This window comes from Populus euphratica, unplaced genomic scaffold (assembly GCF_000495115.2).
Source record: "Populus euphratica unplaced genomic scaffold, PopEup_1.0 scaffold53.1, whole genome shotgun sequence".
NCBI classification, from domain to species: Eukaryota; Viridiplantae; Streptophyta; class Magnoliopsida; order Malpighiales; family Salicaceae; genus Populus; species Populus euphratica.
The window spans coordinates 410,412-429,638 of NW_011499934.1; the positions used below are offsets into that span (position 1 = coordinate 410,412).

At 36.6% G+C, this 19,227-nt stretch overlaps 2 protein-coding genes across 2 annotated transcripts; one reads left to right on the forward strand and one right to left on the reverse strand.

Annotated features, from left to right (window-relative positions):
• Positions 1-635: 635 nt before the first annotated feature.
• Positions 636-10,593, forward strand: LOC105136335 (ARM repeat superfamily protein). Its single transcript, XM_011041633.1, has 18 exons — positions 636-1,271; positions 1,354-1,876; positions 1,969-2,229; positions 2,432-2,523; positions 3,271-3,480; positions 3,556-3,960; positions 4,661-4,824; positions 5,022-5,115; positions 5,256-5,312; positions 5,684-5,818; positions 5,959-6,027; positions 7,070-7,183; positions 7,432-7,593; positions 7,745-7,873; positions 8,264-8,365; positions 8,464-8,543; positions 9,034-9,180; positions 9,552-10,593. The coding sequence occupies exons 1-18, from the start codon at positions 771-773 to the stop codon at positions 10,132-10,134; spliced, it is 3,828 nt and encodes a 1,275-aa protein (XP_011039935.1). The 5' UTR covers positions 636-770; the 3' UTR covers positions 10,135-10,593.
• Positions 10,594-11,399: 806 nt separating this feature from the next.
• LOC105136336 (3-oxoacyl-[acyl-carrier-protein] synthase II, chloroplastic-like) lies at positions 11,400-17,691 on the reverse strand. Its single transcript, XM_011041634.1, has 14 exons — positions 17,024-17,691; positions 16,180-16,385; positions 15,880-16,083; positions 15,302-15,412; positions 15,102-15,197; positions 14,949-14,994; positions 14,780-14,859; positions 14,174-14,242; positions 13,867-13,951; positions 12,909-13,063; positions 12,738-12,818; positions 12,378-12,437; positions 12,138-12,271; positions 11,400-11,817 (listed from the first exon to the last, which is right to left on the reverse strand). Exons 1-13 carry the CDS (start codon positions 17,358-17,360, stop codon positions 12,155-12,157), a joined length of 1,647 nt encoding a protein of 548 aa, XP_011039936.1. The 5' UTR covers positions 17,361-17,691; the 3' UTR covers positions 11,400-11,817; positions 12,138-12,154.
• Positions 17,692-19,227: the final 1,536 nt, after the last annotated feature.

Here is a 19,227-nt window from a genome sequence, read left to right on the forward strand (position 1 = left end):
TCAACTCGAGTTCAAATATGTTTTTTCATAAATTTTAAAGGTAAAAAAATCTAATATGAATTCTTTCTCTTCAAATAAAACCCCACTTGATATAAATATTATTTATTTTAATAGATTAAATTAATATCACTAATATTTTATTATTTATTTTAATAGATTAAATTAATACCACTAATATTTTTCTTTCTTCAATCCTAAAACCCTGTGATCTCTCTTTCTTCCATTAACTAGGTACTAAAAAATAAAAAAATAAAAAATTCTTAGATTAAAATTAAATTAGAAAAATATTAAATTACTATAATTAAATAATTTATTTTATTTTTAAAATTTAATAATCAAAATGCATCTCTTAAAAAATTTATGATAAATCACCCTTATTTGTTGCTTTTTTTTATTATGTCTTAAATCACCCTTATTTGTTGCTTTTTTTTTATTATGTCTTTTCATAAAAAAATAAAATTAATTAATTTTTAATCAGAATTAAATAACTGAAAAACATTTAAGTACTATATTAAAAAAAAATATAACATAACTCATTCACAATAATATGTAAATATTTGGGTGATAGTAAAAAAACCTATGCCTTTAAATCTTTAATGGTTATATTTAATACTTTTAATAAAAATATAGAAATTCAAACAATTTCTTTTTCCTATACGCCACCTAGTTCTCTCCTTCCATAAACCCTAGCAAACCTCACCTGCTCAACTCGAAACAGCTCCTCTGTTTTTCTCTTCCCTGCAACGCCCACCGCCACCACCGCCACCTAAATGGAAGGCATCGAATTTGATGCCCCGTCACTCTCCTTCCCCGAGAATGATTTCTGCGACTCCATTCTCTCACGGTACTCCACCTCCACCCAAGACGACCACCAGCACCTCTGCGCCATAATCGGCACCATGTCACAAGAACTCAAAGACCAAAACCTCCCTTGCACACCTATCGCTTACTTCGGCGCCGCATGCTCCTCCCTAGACCGCCTCTCCTCCTCCTACTCTGATACTTCCCCTTACGTGATCGATTCTCTTATTACCATCCTCTCTCTAGCTCTTCCTCGAATTTCAATTCCAATATTGAAGAAAAAAAGAGAATCGGTTTCCAATGTTGTTGTGCGGGTTTTGAAATTAAATTATTCTGTTACAGCTGGAGCTGTTGTTTCGGGATTGAAATGCGTGGCTCATTTGTTGAGTATCAGAGATAGTTTTAACTGGGATGATATTTCTCAATTATTCGGAGTCTTATTAAGTTTCATGACCGATTCTCGCATAAAGGTATTTTTTTTTATCCTGTTAATTTGCTTTCCGATTCTTGATTCTGTAAGCCATAAGAAATCTTGATTGATTTTTTGAACAGGTGAGAAGGCAATCCCACTCTTGTATCCGTGACACCTTGCTAAATTTTCAAGGTACACCAGCATTAGCTCCGGCGAGTGAAGCCATCACCAATTCTTTCGAAAAGTTTCTTCTTCTTGCCGGTGGATCCAATGCAGTTGCTTCTACTGATGGGCCTAAAGGAGCCCAACACGTTCTATATATTCTCGATGCCTTAAAAGAATGTCTTCCTCTTTTATCAGTCAAGTGTGTGACTGCAATTCTTAAGTACTTCAAAACTCTCCTCGAGCTGCGGCAACCTGTTGTTACTAGGCGTGTGACTGATAGTCTGAAAGTAGTTTGCTTACAACCGGCTTTAGAGGTTCCGGCTGAACCATTACTCGACTTGCTTTGTTCACTAGCTCTTTATGCTTCTACAAATGAGACGTCTGCGGATAACATGACATTCACTGCTAGCTTGTTGGATGTTGGAATGAAAAAAGTTTATTCCTTAAATAGGCAAATTTGCGTTGTTAAGCTACCAATTATATTCAATACACTCAAAGGTTAGATGCTACTTTCCTAGAAGAATGGGTGTTATTTCTGTTTGTTTCCAATTTGTGTACTTGGTTGTTTCTCACTTTCTGTCTTTTGGCAGATATTTTGGCGTCTGAACATGAGGAGGCCATCTTTGCGGCCACACAGGCATTGAAGAACTCAATAAATAGTTGTATTGATGAAAGCTTGATCAAGCAGGGAGTAGATCAGATTACTATCAACAAAAATGCTGAAACTAGAAAGTGTGGGCCTACAGTTATAGAAAAAGTGTGCGCAATCATTGAAAGCTTACTTGATTATCATTACAGTGCAGTCTGGGACATGGTATTCCAAGTGGTTTCGACCTTGTTTGATAAATTAGGTATTTTCATGTTTTTCCTCACTCCTTTTCTATTATACCATTGGACTACTTGCCATAAGAATTGGTGAAGTTGTGTGTCATTGCTAGTTCTTCCAGCAGCTTGATTGGGGGGACCTTTCAGTTTTTATAATCGGTCTTCTGTATTTTTGTGTTCAATGTTTTTTCTAGGAATACACAATAGTCAACATTTGTTATTTTCCAGGAAACTATTCTTCTTATTTTATGAGAGGAACCCTTAAGAACTTGGCAGATATGCAGAGATTACCCGATGAAGATTTTCCTTACCGGAAACAGGTAGTTATTTGGTTCTGCACAACTTCATTCTATGCTATTAATACACACTCATTATATTTCTGATATTCTTTAGCTTTTTTTACCATAGCTCCTGTCAACTTTACTGGTCTTGTAACATCAAATAAATCTGTTAGGACCTGACATTCTTAAAATATGACTTTCCATGTCATTTGGAAATTTATGCGCTCTCAATGCAAGCTATCTTGCTTCACCATGTTGGAACTCCAACGTTTGATAATGCAGCATACCAATAGAATAGAGCATTTTTGGAGGCCTCAATATTCAAGAGCCTCCATCTGATTTGGGATGTCGCTAAAGTTTTGTACTTAATATGTTGTGGTCATTGACTAAAAAATCTGCTTCGACTAAACCTTTCAAGAACCAACAAGAGGAGGGGAGGGTGTTTTGGTCTGCTACAAATAGTTCACTGGGCATATTTTCCATTGTCGTTCTTGTGGGCCTCCATAATGGCTTCAGCATTGTTGTGAAGCAGCATTGATTGCACAATGGTCCATATGTACAGTGATTGGTTTGCTAGGATTTTCTTTTTCTAGCCTGCACTTTTTAATTAAGTGCCTCGTGTTACAGGGTATAAATTCTTAATTTACCTATAATTGAGCTCAAGGAAAACTTGACTCCATTTGCACAAATAAAGTGAAAGCATTTTTTTTTGTACTTGTTGATTGCTTCATTCATAATCTCAACCCTGCCCTTTTCTGATACGTGCATGTACTTGTCGATCTGCAGTTGCATGAATCCCTTGGATCTGCTCTTGGTGCAATGGGTCCTGAGACATTTTTAAGCTTCCTACCTCTTAAATTAGAGGTCGATGACCTATCTGAAGTTAATGTTTGGCTCTTTCCTATTCTGAAGCAGTATACTGTTGGTGCCCGTTTAAGCTTTTTTACAGAGTCAGTTCTGAGTATGATTGGTCTGATAAAGAAAAAATCTCGACAGGTATAAAATGACTAGGTAATATGGTGTACTTTCCTGCTACGTAGCATTTTAGTAGTGACTTCTTACCTGTTGCAGCTGGAGCTAGATGGAAGGATCATCTCAGTGAGGAGTGCTGATGCTCTTGTATACTCCTTGTGGTCCTTATTACCTTCCTTTTGCAACTATCCTTTGGATACTGCAGAAAGTTTCCAGGATCTGGAGAAAGCTTTGTGTGGTGCACTTAGTGAAGAATGTGATATTCGTGGAATAGTTTGTTCTGCCCTGCAGGTTCTTATTCAACAGAATAAGAGAATAATGGAGGAGCAAGATGATCTAACTGGTACAGAAGTTGGTATAGCTGAACAGCATGCTATTGCCCGCTATACCCTGCAGGTTGCAACAGATAATTTGAGGGTGCTTAGGTCTTCTGCTCGTAACTTGTTGACTGTTTTGTCTGGGATCCTCCTGGAATCTCCAAAAGACGATGGTGGTCTTCTGCAGGTACTTTTGCAATCTCAACCAGTGAATAAGAGATGCCATTTTATTTTTCATCGAGTCACATTAGAATTGTTGGTTTCTTTAGGTTATGTTTCGTGATTGTATTTTATATATCAATTTTGCCAACATAGTCTAACTGTCAAAAATCATTTTAGAGAAGATGTGACTTGTATTTTTTTCCATGGTATATGGGAATTATCTGTTAGATTCATAACATTTTTTGGATGGTTTATCTGAACCACCAGAACTTCTGAACATCACTACTATTTCCTTTTGTAAATCTTCATTTGCAGGTACTATTGCCAATAAGAAAATGCAAAATAGGTGTTTATATTTTTTTTCTTTAGATAAGCATATCTTCAATTGTTCGCTCCATTATTTCTGTTATGTGGTCAGTGCAGTCCTTTTGATGTAAATGGTGGTTGAGCAACATGAGATATTGGAGGGTTATTATATTTTGTTACTTGCATCACTTTGGTGTAATGCTGTTGGAGCCTTAAGAGGCACTTCCCTTTGCTGATAGTCTGTGAGGTTGGAGGGTTATTATATTGTTTTCTGTCGCTGCTCCTAGATTGCTCGTTTGGAGGATGAGTTCAAATTTATTTTGTTTGCTCTCCTTATAGATTTCTTTTTCATAAAAATTGCATCATAATTATTTGGCATGTTCAGTGAAGTTTTTATAATACAAGTACAACTCTTGCAGTCTACAATTCGTGAGTTTTCCTCAATAGCGGATAAAGAAGTAGTTAAGAGGATCTACTTAAAGACAATGCAGAAGCTTTTGGCTGTCACACAAAAGGCCACAAAAGCTGAGAATTCTAGAGATTCCAACTCCATGCAGATTGATGATTCATCAAATGACTCGAGGTTACCTTTTTTTCTCTTTGTATTGCTTTGTTTTTTATTTAATGTGATCTCTCTTTTCGTCCTCTTTAATATCATATGCATTTATGAATTGTCTTCCCAACCCACCACCAGCCAAATGCCCTTCTATTTGTACACATATGATGATATATGTCATGGAATTTTTCATTGTTTTTCACATAACTTCATTTTTACTGCAGAGCACGGCTATTTGACCTGGCAGTTTCACTTTTGCCAGGATTGGATGGTGAAGAGATCAATGTTTTATATAGTGCAGTAAAGCCTGCATTACAGGTTTGTCATTTCCTAAAGTGGCCTATTCTCCAGCTACTTCTTACAGACTTCATTGTTTTCACATGAGAATGATCTTAATTATTCTTCCTCATATATATTATTATTTGTATTATATTGATGGTTGTTATTATGATGTGAAGGATATGGAAGGTCTGATCCAAAAGAGGGCATACAAAGTTCTTTCAATTATTCTCCAGGTAAATCTGCCATAATTGCAAATGCTCCGTATTTCTTGGATGGTTTGATTGTTATCGCATATCAACTTCCACTGTTATCACCACAACTTTCTTGGATAGTTAAGAGTGGAATTTTGTCAACTGCTCGTAATGGACTGATATACATGATCAAAGTTCTAGCAGTGGTGGCAGATATTGCGGACATAAATTAATTGTGATTTTTCTTGAATATTCTTAGTGTTATTTTTTTTTTCTATATATTTAAGAAAGAATTCTGCTGAATATTCTGCTATGCAATGTTTTACTATTATAGCAAAGATTTAATCCTACTACATTTTGTGAAATTCAACTTTTCTAATGATTTTTTCTGTTTCGGGTTTCTGAATGGTCAGAGGTACGATGGATTTATTACACCACGATTTGGGGAACTGCTTCAGCTCATGATTGATGTGCTACCCTCATGCCATTTCTCTGCCAAACGGCACAGACTTGATTGTATTTACTGTCTACTAGTTCATATCCCCAAGGTTGTAAGACATGATTTTCCCTTACTGTTTATTTACCACAAAGTTAAAAAAACAATGCAGTTTGGATGTTGGAATCTGTTACTGTTTTCTTTGGTATGTTACACCTACCATACCTGAATTACTTGAATTTCTTGTTACAGGACTCAGAGCAGAGGAGACATGAAATCCTTACTTCTTTCCTTACTGAGATAGTACTTGCTCTGAAAGAGGTATTATATTATCACCAAGAGCAGTAGTCATTTTTCAATCTTTTTTTTTTTCTGGTTCTGATAGGTTATGATGTTGATTCTTTGGAGATCCTTTGTATAGCATTTAAAGAAATTACCTCATTTTGAGCATGCAATACAGAAAGCTGGTTGAGATTATTTGAATAACAGCATTACCTTATTTCAAGGAAAACTTGTAGAGATGAAACTGTGTCATTTGCTGACTATTAGAGTGTTGCTTCAATTTATTAACTGCCAACTGGGTATGAGATTATATGAAGACTGTACATTTTGTCTGTGTTGAGAATTCTGTGTCTATAATCAGGTACAGCTTTTAGGGAATGCTAATAGAAGATTCATAGGTCTTACCTTAAAATTGTTAAGAGATTGAATTGAGAACATGGGAAGGGATTTGATTTTTGGATGCATGGTGAAGTTGACTGACTGTAGCAGCCATAAGTTGTAGGGTATTTTTGAACTCGCTATGCTATATAAGCTGTTATCTTTTTCCATCACCTGTTCTAGTCTCCTTAAATTTAAGTTATTCACTACTCTCAGCCTTGTATTTCTTGATGCCAGGGTATGCTTGTGCTTGTCACTATTTAAACTGGCTTTCCTTAAGCAGAAGCTTGATATACAAGTCTCATGTTTCTACTTGGTTATTTAACTCCTGCTGAAGAAATAAAATTATTCTAGGTCTATTTGTAATGAAGTGGTGCATCATGGTTCATGCTCTACCCATAAACATTTTCCTACAAAGTGGTGGTTCCGAAAACTTAACATACACCTTTGTGATTGACCAGATATTTACTATAAAATTAAGCAGAGACTCCCATGTTCATGCTTGAGATAATATTGCTTGGAAATGCGAATGTGATAAGATTTTGTGCCCTTTAAAATGAAGATATCAACGAAAATAACTATCTATGTTGCCGGTTCCAAACTTGTTATGTGTCACATGCTGGTTTTGAACTTATCGCATTGTGTAGTTTATAAATGCTGATAAATATCTTGTTCTTTGTTTTTGTTAATGGTTTTATTATAGGTTAACAAAAGAACGAGAAATAGAGCTTACGATGTGCTTGTCCAAATTGGTCATACCTTTGGAGATGAAGAGAATGGCGGAAAGAAAGAAAACTTGTATCAATTTTTTAACATGGTATCAATTTTGTATTTCTGTCTCCAAAGTTTTATTGCTCTGTTGATTGAAATTGTTGTCATTTTCATACAAATTTGAAGTTCTAACAAGATCCGATTTGTTACTGGACAGACCAGCCGTGATCTGTTCATCTCAAGAATATAATATAATCATCCCATTTTTATTTTATTATTTTGTATTAAAAAAATTGTTTTACATGTATGTGGGTAAATTGACCACTCGGAAACACTTAACTTTTGCGGTCACAGGTTGCTGGAGGCCTTGCTCTTGAAAGTCCTCATATGATCAGTGCAGCAATGAAAGGTGTAGCTCGTCTGGCATACGAGTTTTCAGACCTGGTTTCTATTGCTTACAAGTTGCTTCCATCCACATTTCTCCTTCTGCAGAGAAAGAACAGGGAGATCATCAAAGTGCGTTAACTATCTTTTTGATGCGTGCAGTTTAGCATCATGTTTATTTGGGTCGAGTGAATTAAACTTGTCATTTCTTTTCTACCTTTCTATTTTGTGGTCTTTTTTATGCTGCCTTCTTTCTAGACTAAATTGGTAATTTTCTTTTCAGGCTAATTTAGGTTTGCTGAAGGTGCTAGTGGCCAAATCACAAGCTGAAGGGCTGCAAATGTTCCTGGGGAGTGTGGTGGAAGGCTTGCTGAGATGGCAAGATGACACCAAAAACCACTTCAAAGCTAAGGTATTGACAACACAAACTGTGTTGAACTTATCTTTACTTTGGCCATAAATAGTAGTGTTTAAGTGAGTTTATGGAAGAGATTTCCTTTTCATGTTGGCTCTTTGTTGCCTGTACATGGGTGTCAGTTGTGTTTTTCTTGAAGCTTGCCTATCTGTTTTTCTAGTGGTTCAGATTTATTACCATTGTTGTTGAGAATTTTTTTGTGGACATGCTTTATTTAACGCTACTATGTTCTTTCTTAGTGATGTTGGGTATGCTGTTGGACAGCATGTATGCAAGTCTAAAAGCTTTTGCAGCATTGTGCATGATTATTGCTCGGAAGGTATGTGGTTGCCATAAATGTGGTCCAAACTATCTAATGGTATTCCATTGCTTCCAAACTCTTTTCAGGTTAAGCACATCCTGGAAATGCTAGTCAAGAAATGTGGTCTGGATGCTGTGAAGGCAGTGATGCCTGAAGAACATATGAAACTCCTTACTAACATACGGAAGGTTTGTTTAGTGACATCATGATAATATGCCATTTTATAGTTTCCAAAGCACAAATTGTTCTTTTTGTTTTTTATTCATGATTGTTGAATATATACTAGATAAAGGAGCGGGGAGAGAGGAAGCATGCAGCAAGCTCTGATGAAATTAAATCTCATATGTCAAGAGCTACTACATCCAGGTCTCAGGCATATTAGTATATGGATTAATAGTGAATTTTATGCTCTAGTAAATGTCTAAAATGTTCTCAATTGCTTGTAATGCTCTCCCTTTATTCTTATTTTGTTCAATTCTCGCATGATTGCAATGATGGTTTGCAATATATTGAAAAAACAAAACACACAAAAAAGGGCAATGCATCTCCAATTTTTGTGTGCTCATGAAATACTGTATTTCTATTCACAGTATTGCATTCTAAAAACCTGGCTCATTCTGTATGGTTGCCATCCTCATATTTTACATACAAGAACACCGAGTCCTAACTGTATTCAATAGGAAGCGTCACAATATAGATTTTTATTGCATTCAATCTCAGACTGCAGTGCTATATTCCAAATGCATCAGCCTATCTGGTGTTTCTGGTAGAACGACACTAAGTCCGTGTTCTTAAGGATTCTTCTCTAATTTTGAATTTGTTAGTGATATTCTGAAAATTTTTGCTCTGCTGACAGGATAAGCAGATGGAACCATACTAAGATCTTCTCTGATTTTAGTGATGGGGAGACAGAGAACAGTGATGGTGAATACATGGATACGAAGACAGTTTCAGGTCGGCATAGCAAGTTTTCCTCCCAGCTCAAACGCAAAGCTTCACTAAGGTCAGTGACTTTTGATGATGTTACAAAAATTATGGATTCATGGGCTATTATATTCAGATTATTATATCATAGGTGACCTTACTATCTTAGTGACTAAAGGTTTCCTTTATTGATGTATGCCAACTGTACATCCCAGATCTTGCACTTTGCATTTTGGGGTGTTGTTTGGGTTCCACTAGATATTATTATTAACAACCCATCAACCGAATCAAGAGCACTAATTCAGCCTTTGAATTTATACCGGACTCTTGATGAATCTGATAGATGGTGTCTAATGGTTCTGGTAGAGGGTGCCACTGCACCATATCTATTAGTAATTACTTGCTCAAAACAATGTGAAATTGCATATTTATATGCCCAAAATTTTCCAGGTCTAAAATAATACACAGGTCAGACAAGAGCTTGCCAGAAGACTTATTTGACCAGTTAGAAGATGAGCCACTTGACTTACTTGATCGGTACAAAACACGATCAGCCCTCCGATCAACCGCGCATCTTAAAAGAAAGCAGGAATCAGATGATGATCCAGAGATTGACTGCGAAGGGCGGCTGATAGTTCGTGAAGGAGGTAAACCTAAGAAGGAGAAGCCCTCCAACCCCGATTCAGATGCGAGGAGTGAAGCAGGCAGTTTCAAGTCACTGAACTCCAAGAAAACTCAGAAGCGCAGGAAAACTTCAAATTCTGGGTGGGCCTACACTGGAAGTGAATATGCCAGCAAGAAAGCTGGTGGGGATGTGAAGAGGAAGGACAAGTTTGAGCCATATGCATATTGGCCCTTGGATCGCAAGATGATGAGTCGGAGACCAGAGCATCGTGCAGCTGCTAGGAAAGGTATGGCTAGTGTTGTAAAATTGACCAAGAAGCTTGAGGGCAAGAGTGCCTCAACTGCACTGTCTATGAAGCTCATCAAATCTAACAGTCAGAAGAAAGGCAGCAAGAGAAAGAGCAGGTGAAGCCATCTAGATTGGTCGATATATCAAGGAGGATCTGTAGTCCAGGTCATGAGATTTTGTACTTTCTTGATTGTTACAGTTACACAGTTGCGTGCTCCAGTTTTGACACTGATTCTTCTGGTTGCGGAAATGCACATGACAGAAAAACAACAGGGAAGCCAATTTCGAATGATGTAGCAATTTTGCTTGCAACTTGATTGGCTCATTCTGTCGTTTTATGTCTAGCAGAGCTCTTGATTCATCATGGTTTTCTTTGGCGCGTGAACGTACACGCGCCTGGGTTTAGTTTGGTTGAACTTGTGAAATGATCTCATGTAATGCTCTTATGTCTGGCCAACTATGCTGTTCAATGAAATGTTGGGTAGCTATCACCTCTCGCATTTCCAGTTCTCAAAAGCGAACATTCACAAATATGGATCCTAGAATTAAAGGCACGTCTGGGCTTTTTTTAATTGTCTTTACAAGAATGTTTTGTTAGCTTTATTCAATCGTTATCGTGACTCGTAAAAACACAAGATCAAAAAATCATACAGCTCATCTCAAATGGATAAGATGGAACTGTACTCTCCTGCTCGAGTGGTGTCATACTCAGATTTGCCGATCTTTCTACCATGAGGTCGTTATCATAGGCTAAATAAAATTTTATTGTAGTTGTGACTCGTAAAAATACAAGAGCACATCTCAAATGGATAAGATGCAACTGTACTTCCCTGCTTGAACGGTGTAAAATTCAGATTTGCCATCTTTCTGCCAAAAGGTCGTTATCATAGGCTAAATAAAATTTCATTTCGTTAATTTTTTATACATATACTTTAACCTGTCATCTGTCTTGTAATATAATTATAAATTCCAAGATAAACGACATGCCTTGCTTCACTTGGGCACACGCCATCGCATTGTGCCTTCACTAAGCTAATTAGAACAAGTCATGCAAATAATTGCTAAGAAACTGATTTAAGTCATGCCATTTTCGCGACTCATTAGTTGGAAACAAACCTCATCGACACATTGTTGAGTGAAATCTGTCTAAATCCTGCATCGTAACAACCCGCACCGCAACTTCTCTCACTTATCCTCGGATCTTGGAAAACTCAAGTCGATGACATGGTTATGATCAGCGAATATCTAGTAAAGAAGATCCTGATGATCAGGTGCAAGCATGGAAATATCGAGCTCGCCTGCCTAAATTACCCCGCAGCCGTCATTTCTGGGTGATGAAATGATACAACGTACCATGACAAAACATTAAGCGTACAAGCTCGACAGAGAGAAACAAAACAGAAGCATGCACATAAACCACCGCTATGCTACGGTAAAGCAGCAAATTGTTAGCTCAAAAATTCATTACAACTGACCACTAATGCAATACCCTTACAGCTATCCTTTTGGTACACGGAACAAAAAGTAAACAAGGCCACTTCTGATCGTTGATTGATGGCTCACAAGCAGATCAAGGCCCACTGTGGCTATTTATGAGAGAGGATTATAAAAACAACAGAATCAAAAAAAGAGTATTTCCAGTCGCCACCTGGTGAAATCTGACTATTCTCCCTTCGCGGGCAAATAGCCATCTGATCAATCTATCCTCGAGATATCAGATGTCCAACTAGTTACATTTCAAAGGTCAACTGAGCTTCAGCAAGCTCAGCAGAAAACAGGATACAGTGAGGATTCCAGTACACTCTGCAAGAAGTAGCTATGTCATTAATAGTCACTTACTGAACATCTCGCAAGCTAGCATGCTATATAGGATACATCTCCTACCAGACCTTCCGCATCTTGATATTTTAAACACTCGTTCTGCTTTTAGGTTTTCCCCCACTGAAAATTAAGTTGCTGCTGTAAAATGTCATGCAATGGTGAGATGATGGGATGAGCCTAGGCATCAATTCATACATTCATGATACATCTATTAGTGCAGTATGCGATGTTCCTATCCCCAGCTTGATGTGTTTCTCAAATTCAATTATTATAGCATAGAGTTAAATTACAAATCTACGCACCTTGGAGAAGCTCTATTTCACTTGAATGGGGCAAAAATGATCGATGAGTTGTGGCCACCAAACCCAAACGAATTAGACAGTGCAGCCTTGATGTCTAGTCTCTCTTTCTTTGGGCCCACTAATACACTCGTGTCCTGAATTTTTATTTTTGCAGCATTAGGTAAATTGAAAACAAACACCATCAAATTTAAACTTACAATGCCATAGCTGTAAACAGGAAAAATAACAGAGCAAACATACCATGCCTTGGTCTGGATTTTCTAGATTGATATTTGGATGAACCCATCCTGTCCGTATTGCCTGAAAAAGTAACAAAATACAATATCAACAACCAATGAAAAACTTGTTTTCTGATGGGAGTAGGGGAATAATAACTCAATACTATTAACGAATGCAAAATGCAATTTCAATGTTCCTTCTCTCTGAAAATACATTTATCCTCACAAAAAAAGAGGTAGGATGTTTTGGCACTCCATCTTAAATGTCATATCCATCCATACTTATCTTGGGTTCAAGAATTGAACCAACCTTTTCCTCCACTCTCTATTCGTGATTAAAATTGAGATAGGATAAAAAGGTCATGAATACTATCTAATTTACCTGTACTGCAGCAATGGCTTCCACTGCACCAGATGCTCCCAGTAAGTGACCAATCATAGATTTGGTCGAGTTCACCCTCAACTGCGAATGCACAAGAAAAATTGAGTGTTATACACTGGCAATGGCCATGCAAAAATTAGGTGATGTTCATAAATAGTTTATGGTACATACACCAGAGTTACGGCCAAAACAATGCATGAGAGCATTATACTCTTTGAGGTCTCCTGCTGGTGTGGATGTAGCATGTGCATTTATGTAATTCACATCCTCTTTAGCTACCCCAGACTGTGCTAATGCCTTTTCTACGCAGAGAATGACACCAGCCCCTGTTTTCAGGTGGTGTAGAAGCGACATTAGTTAGCTTGTAAAAACTCTGCATGGATAAACTATATAATCAAGATAACAAATTGCAACAGAAATTATTCATTTGCTTGCTGTAATTCAGAGAGTGATAACCAACTCAAGCACCGATCTTACAATCTAAAAGTGAATGGGCATTACACCTGGGAAATACGACATTTAGAATAAGGGTTCGCAGGCTTCAACTCAAAGAAATAACTATAAAGAAGAAGCGCAGCAGACTGTCCCAAAAGCCTGTGAAATTCAACTCAACTGGAAAATGCCTCATGCTGATTTTTAGGATTGCTGCAACAATCCATATGCTACATTGAGGACTCATCTTGTAAAGGACATTAGAATTTACCTCAAATAGATATATTAGAGTTACTTCTACCTACTAATCTTTTATAGCCTTGATATGACAAGAGGTAGACTTTTGTTTTTCAAGATGTGTTTCCCAAGACTTTGATGAAAGGTTTAAACAGGGCCAGATCACTAATTCCTTCGCATAACACATGTAAAAAAACAAGTACCAAAATCCCCATGGCTCTACAGTGATAAATAATGAAAAGCAACCACAAGAACGCAAGCACTAATTTGCTATGAACCCAGCAGGCATGGGTTCATAATAACAACCAATACCATTGCTGGCTCACAATTGATTACATAATCATAAGGTGGATCAAAATGAAAGAGAGAGTCAAGATCCTTCAGCATATCTTTAAATTTCATGCCCACAAATAGATTTTGTGTGTGAAAAATTCTATGTACTTTAGACGGGGCATGTTACCATCAGGACGTGGCTCAGTCATGTGATAAGCATCACAAGTAAAGCTCCCTCCAAGAAACTCTGCATAGATATTGGCACCTCTTTTCTGCAAACAAAAATTAACCATAGATTACCAACAGCAGAAAAAACTGCAATCTACCATCACCATGTATAGCATTTAGCATGCAATGCAGATGTATAAATGGATGGATGGATAGATAGAGAGAGAGAGAGAGAGAGAGTAAAAAGCCAATGGATGGTCTAATTCTCTTCCACTTCTGCTTCTCATCAAAGAATATGACTTTATTTGGATCAAATAAGATATTACCTTAGCATGTTCTAATTCTTCTAGAAGCAGAACACCAGCCCCTTCCCCCATGACAAATCCATCCCGATTCTGTTTATTGAAAAAGAAGACATTTCAAGTGCGAGAAACACAGGCGAAGTAAATAAAGAAATGGGATATTCCCTTTCTAAGAAATGGCACAATGTGCATCAAGTTATGAACCATTTGATCCGTGGGATCTGCCACAGGTCCCACATATCAGACATGCTGTGTGATTTGTGATGGCTTCATGTTGTGCCATTGTTATTTGTAGCACACATCTAATAAAATTAAGACATCAGGCTCACAGCTATTTTGCAACTAGAACTACGACACAAATACAATTGAACCAATGACTTTTAAGAAATTTTAGAAACTATGAAAGGATAGAATTCATATCCCAAACTACTCGTAGATAATAGAGCTATGGATTAAAAAAAATAAGCAGCTATATCATTTACTCACCAGATAATTCTTCCACTGGCTAGAGTACAATCATATTTCAAATGAATAAATTTCAACCATTTTAAAGAAACAAATTACAAAAAATTGGTTACTATCTTTTCCTTTTTGCATATGAGGGGGGCCCAATGGTTAGTGATAAATTACCATATCCCAAGGTCGTGAAGCTTTTGTCGGATCATCATTCCTCTGCGAAAGTGCTCTGCATGCCATAAAACCCCCCAATCCTGCACCAATGATTATAAACACAAATGAGCTTCCTGCTATACCAGGGAACATAGAACAGGTATAACTCAGGAAAGGAAGAAAAAACCACCAATGGGAATAATTGCTGAATCTGAGCCACCACAAAGCATAACATCCTGCAAGTTCATAAAATTGGGTGCTAGGCATTAACAAGTGGTATGTGCAATAACTTAAGCATCCCAAAGTTTTGTTGTTGAACATGAATTGAACACAAGATACTTACAGCTTCACCTCTAATGATGTGGTTCGCTGCATTCAAAATACAAAAGTTGCCAGTAGCACAAGCAGTGGAAATTGAATAATTTGGCCCCATCCATCCCTGTAGTTACATATGCCAAACAGAAGTTAAAAAGGTCAATTTTAATGACCCAAACGATCAGTGTATGCTTTAAAATTTCATCATCCTTAAGATTATAGCTTTACCAGATCCATTGCAAGCATGGCAGAACCCATATTTGTTGTTGCAAAAGGAACACAGAAAGGATTCATCTTCTTGTATGAGATCCTTAAAGCTTCAATTGCATCATTGAAAACCTATCCATAATCACCCAGAAGGAGCAATTAATTAATAAATAAATTTTATGGCACTATGAATATGGTTTTCAGCAACATCAGCAGGTCCTTATGGCTCTCAAGAAGGATCACTTAATATTTCCTTCTCCAGACTCATATTTCCTTCCAGAAGATGTTCCAAGAGGAATCAACAACGTTATCAAGAGCAAAGACAGACAAGAGCCAATGATTCCCAAGGGGAAAAATGAACATTGAAAACAGAGTCGATTTTCTAATTTCCATATGTTCAGAAGAAAATAAATAAATAATGGTGGTCTCATCATTAAGTTGACATTGCCAGAAAAAGAGACAACAAAATACATATTTCTTGATTCAGTAATTGTAAGAATACCATTTGAAGCTGACAGTTAGATGCTTCATCAATTCAATTTTGTCAACATTTTCACTATCATAGACAAAATATCTTAAAGTGAGGAGATTAGGTTTACCTTCATCCCACCCATTGCTGAGCCAATCAAAACTCCACACTTAGCTTTATTTAACTCATCCATCACATCCTCAGTAATCCCACCATCTGCCAAAGCTTTTTTACCAGCAATAAGCATATAAAGCATGAATTTATCCATTCTCTTAGCCAGTTTTGGTGAAACCCATCCATCAGTCGAGATAGACTTGATTTCTCCAGCAATTCTCTGTGAAAAAAGAAAAAAGGAAAAGTGAGATTTGTGAAGGTAAGATTTATTCAGAGAAACAAAATGAAGAAAAGATTTATTGAAGCAATCAATTACCGTGGAAAATTGAGCACAGTCAAAAGCCTCTATCTGAGATACGCCACTGACACCTTCAAGAAGATTGTTGTAGAAGACATCTGGTTCATGACCAAGAGGTGACACCACACCCAACCCTGTCACAACTACTCGCTTTTGCTTTGTATGTGGTTTCTTTTTTGTCTCAACTTCCTTTGTAGGTTGCACAGCTACAGCCATGGCTTGCCCTAAGATTTTTAAATACATCAACAAGGCAAATGGTGTGAGTCTGTCATTTGCAGGCAGCTGAAGGCAACTTTCTCTCTCTCTCTTACACACGCACGCAAGCACAATGGCTAGTTTTCTTCTATGAAGAAAAAAGGAAATCGTGGGTGACCAGAAATGCAGCAATGCGAAAGCGAGAAAGAGACATGGTTTTCAGACGAGGAAAACAAAGACTTAGTATACTCTTATCTCCATACTCTGCGAGGAAAACAAAGACTTAGTATACTCTTATCTCCATACTCTGCTTCGCTTATAAAGTATAAAAATAATAAGAACAGAGCCACAAACAGCAGCAGATACAAGAACTGCCCCGCACTGTTAATTACCTGAATTATTTTCTGATTAACCCATCATATTATCGCCTTTTTTATTTTATTTTTTTTTTTGAAAAAGAAAAATCCCAGTTACATAACAGAACAAAGAGAGAGAGAGAGAATATATATATTACACAAGCATCCAAACAAAAGAAGATGAAAGCGATAAATCATCATCAAATCCAAGCCTAAACCGATTAGCAAAACAAAACACAAACACAAACAAAAGCAGGAATAATAGAAAATAAACGATTAAAAAGGAAGATTCGAATAAGTGAAGAAGATACCGGAAAGAGCGGGAGGATGGAGTCGTCTTAGTTTGCGATTGGATCTCAGGAGTCCATTAGAAGCGTAGTAATGACTACAAGGTTCAAAGGCCAAACAAGAGCTCACTAATCCTTGCAGGCTCGGTCCTCCTCCACCCATACCGCTGCCGTAGTTGTTGTACTTGTTGTTGCTATTGCATTTCAAAGCAGCAGCAGCCTTCCGCCTGCGACTTCTATTACCAGTAGTCGAGGATGGTGGAGACAGAGCGTGCTTGCTTTCGTTAGCGCACGTGACCGACATGCACGCCGCGACAATCCACGTGCAGAGCGGAGATGACAATGAACCTGACCCTGTCATATCTCACCCCCCCTTCTCTCCCCCTATCTATTATTACTAGTGCAGACTGGACAAGAGATAGATGCTATTAATGATCAAGAATCAATCTCAAAGGAAGGAAGGAGAAGGAGATGCGAGATGGCGGTTGAGGGAGGTGGAGAAGGGGAAGGGGAAGGATGCAAGAGACCTCTCTCTCTCTCTCTCTCTCTCTGTTCCTATTTGTTTTGATTCTTGTTTGTCTTTGTTTTCCACTTTCCTATCTCTCCTCCCACTATAATGGTAATTAAATAGTAAAAGTAAGTAAATATTGAGTGTGTGCGCGTGTTTCTCTCAAGAGTGGTATCGCCAAGTTTTGGGCAAAATCTGAGTCCCTCCCCCTCCTCCTCCTGTACGTACACAGCCAAGTTCGTTTTATTTTTTTATTTATTTATTTTCTAGGCGTTGGTGTGTTTGTTGGGCTAAATGACAAAATAAATACAAAAATACACAGGGCATCATACGACGACCATCAATATTGTTTCTTGCTTATTTATCTCCACTTTTTGTTTTTTATTTTTCTTTATTCCCTTTAATTTTCGAAATCCAGGAGCGTTGCGATGGGATACTCTCTGTTCTGCGGGGTTTCACTGCCATCTCTAAGCCCACTCTCTCTAGTGGTGCCACCTGTATTCCTGCTTCCCTCATCAGACATTCCCGTCCATGCTGCAGTTTTGGCTTCTACTCTCGAATTATACCGATGCTCTTTTTTACCTACCGCAACAATTAAATCAAGACTCAATCATGACTCTCTATAGATAAATCTGATTTGCAACCGTCCAAATCTAATCCTTATATTAACATAAAACTCATATATATATATATATATATATATATATATATATTAGCTATTTTATTTTTTATTTATTAATAAATAATAGTAAATAATGGATGATGATCGGATTGCGGGTATCCGATGAATAGTTAATGCATATTTAGTTTTTTTACTTAATAAATATTAAAAAATTCAATTTATAAGTATACATTACTATCTCTACCCTCTCCCTAGGTTGTGATTCTTGGCTTATAGTGTAATATAAGAGATGATTGATTAAATTAAAAAAAAAAACTAGGGGAAGAAAGATTATTGTATCTCATGACATAAAAACTATTCATGATAACAACATAATTTTTAAATTTGCCTTTAGCCATTAAAAATGTATACAAGGCATTTGGCAAGGTGATATTTTTACCATGATATAATTATTATTTTTAAATTATACAAGGCTAGATTGATCATTTTTTTATATAGTAAAACTATTAATTTAATCTTAAAATAAAAATAATCCTGCTAAATGATATTTTTGTATTTTTATTTTTTAGAATAGTGTAATTATTTTAATGACTTTATTAGCCATTAAAAATGTATACAAGGCATTGCCAAAACCAATAAAGTATTTATTTTTGTAATTATTTTTAGAATAGTGTAATTATTTTGATGACTTTGGTTTTATATATTTATTTATTTTAATTTTATCATTCAATATTTATGTATTAATTTTTTTTTATTTTACCCTTAAACATTTGGGTTTTTCAAGCTCTAAATGAAATCATATTATTTGTTTACTTTTTTTTATTGTGGTTATATTTTTTATTTATATTATTTTAATTGATCTAGTGACTTAGGTCTCGAATTTCTTTCCTTAACATTTTCTTATGCTGAAAAAAAATAGACTATTTCATGGCAAAACGTGTGCTACAAATGCAGTCCAACATATTTATAGTGTATTTGATTCGATCAAATTAAATTTATATCTAATTAATTGAAACTAATAAAATCTAATATGAAATGACTAGAATTGAAAGTGAAGGCAAGTGAGGGATTTACTAGCCCATAACCCAACTACCCCTC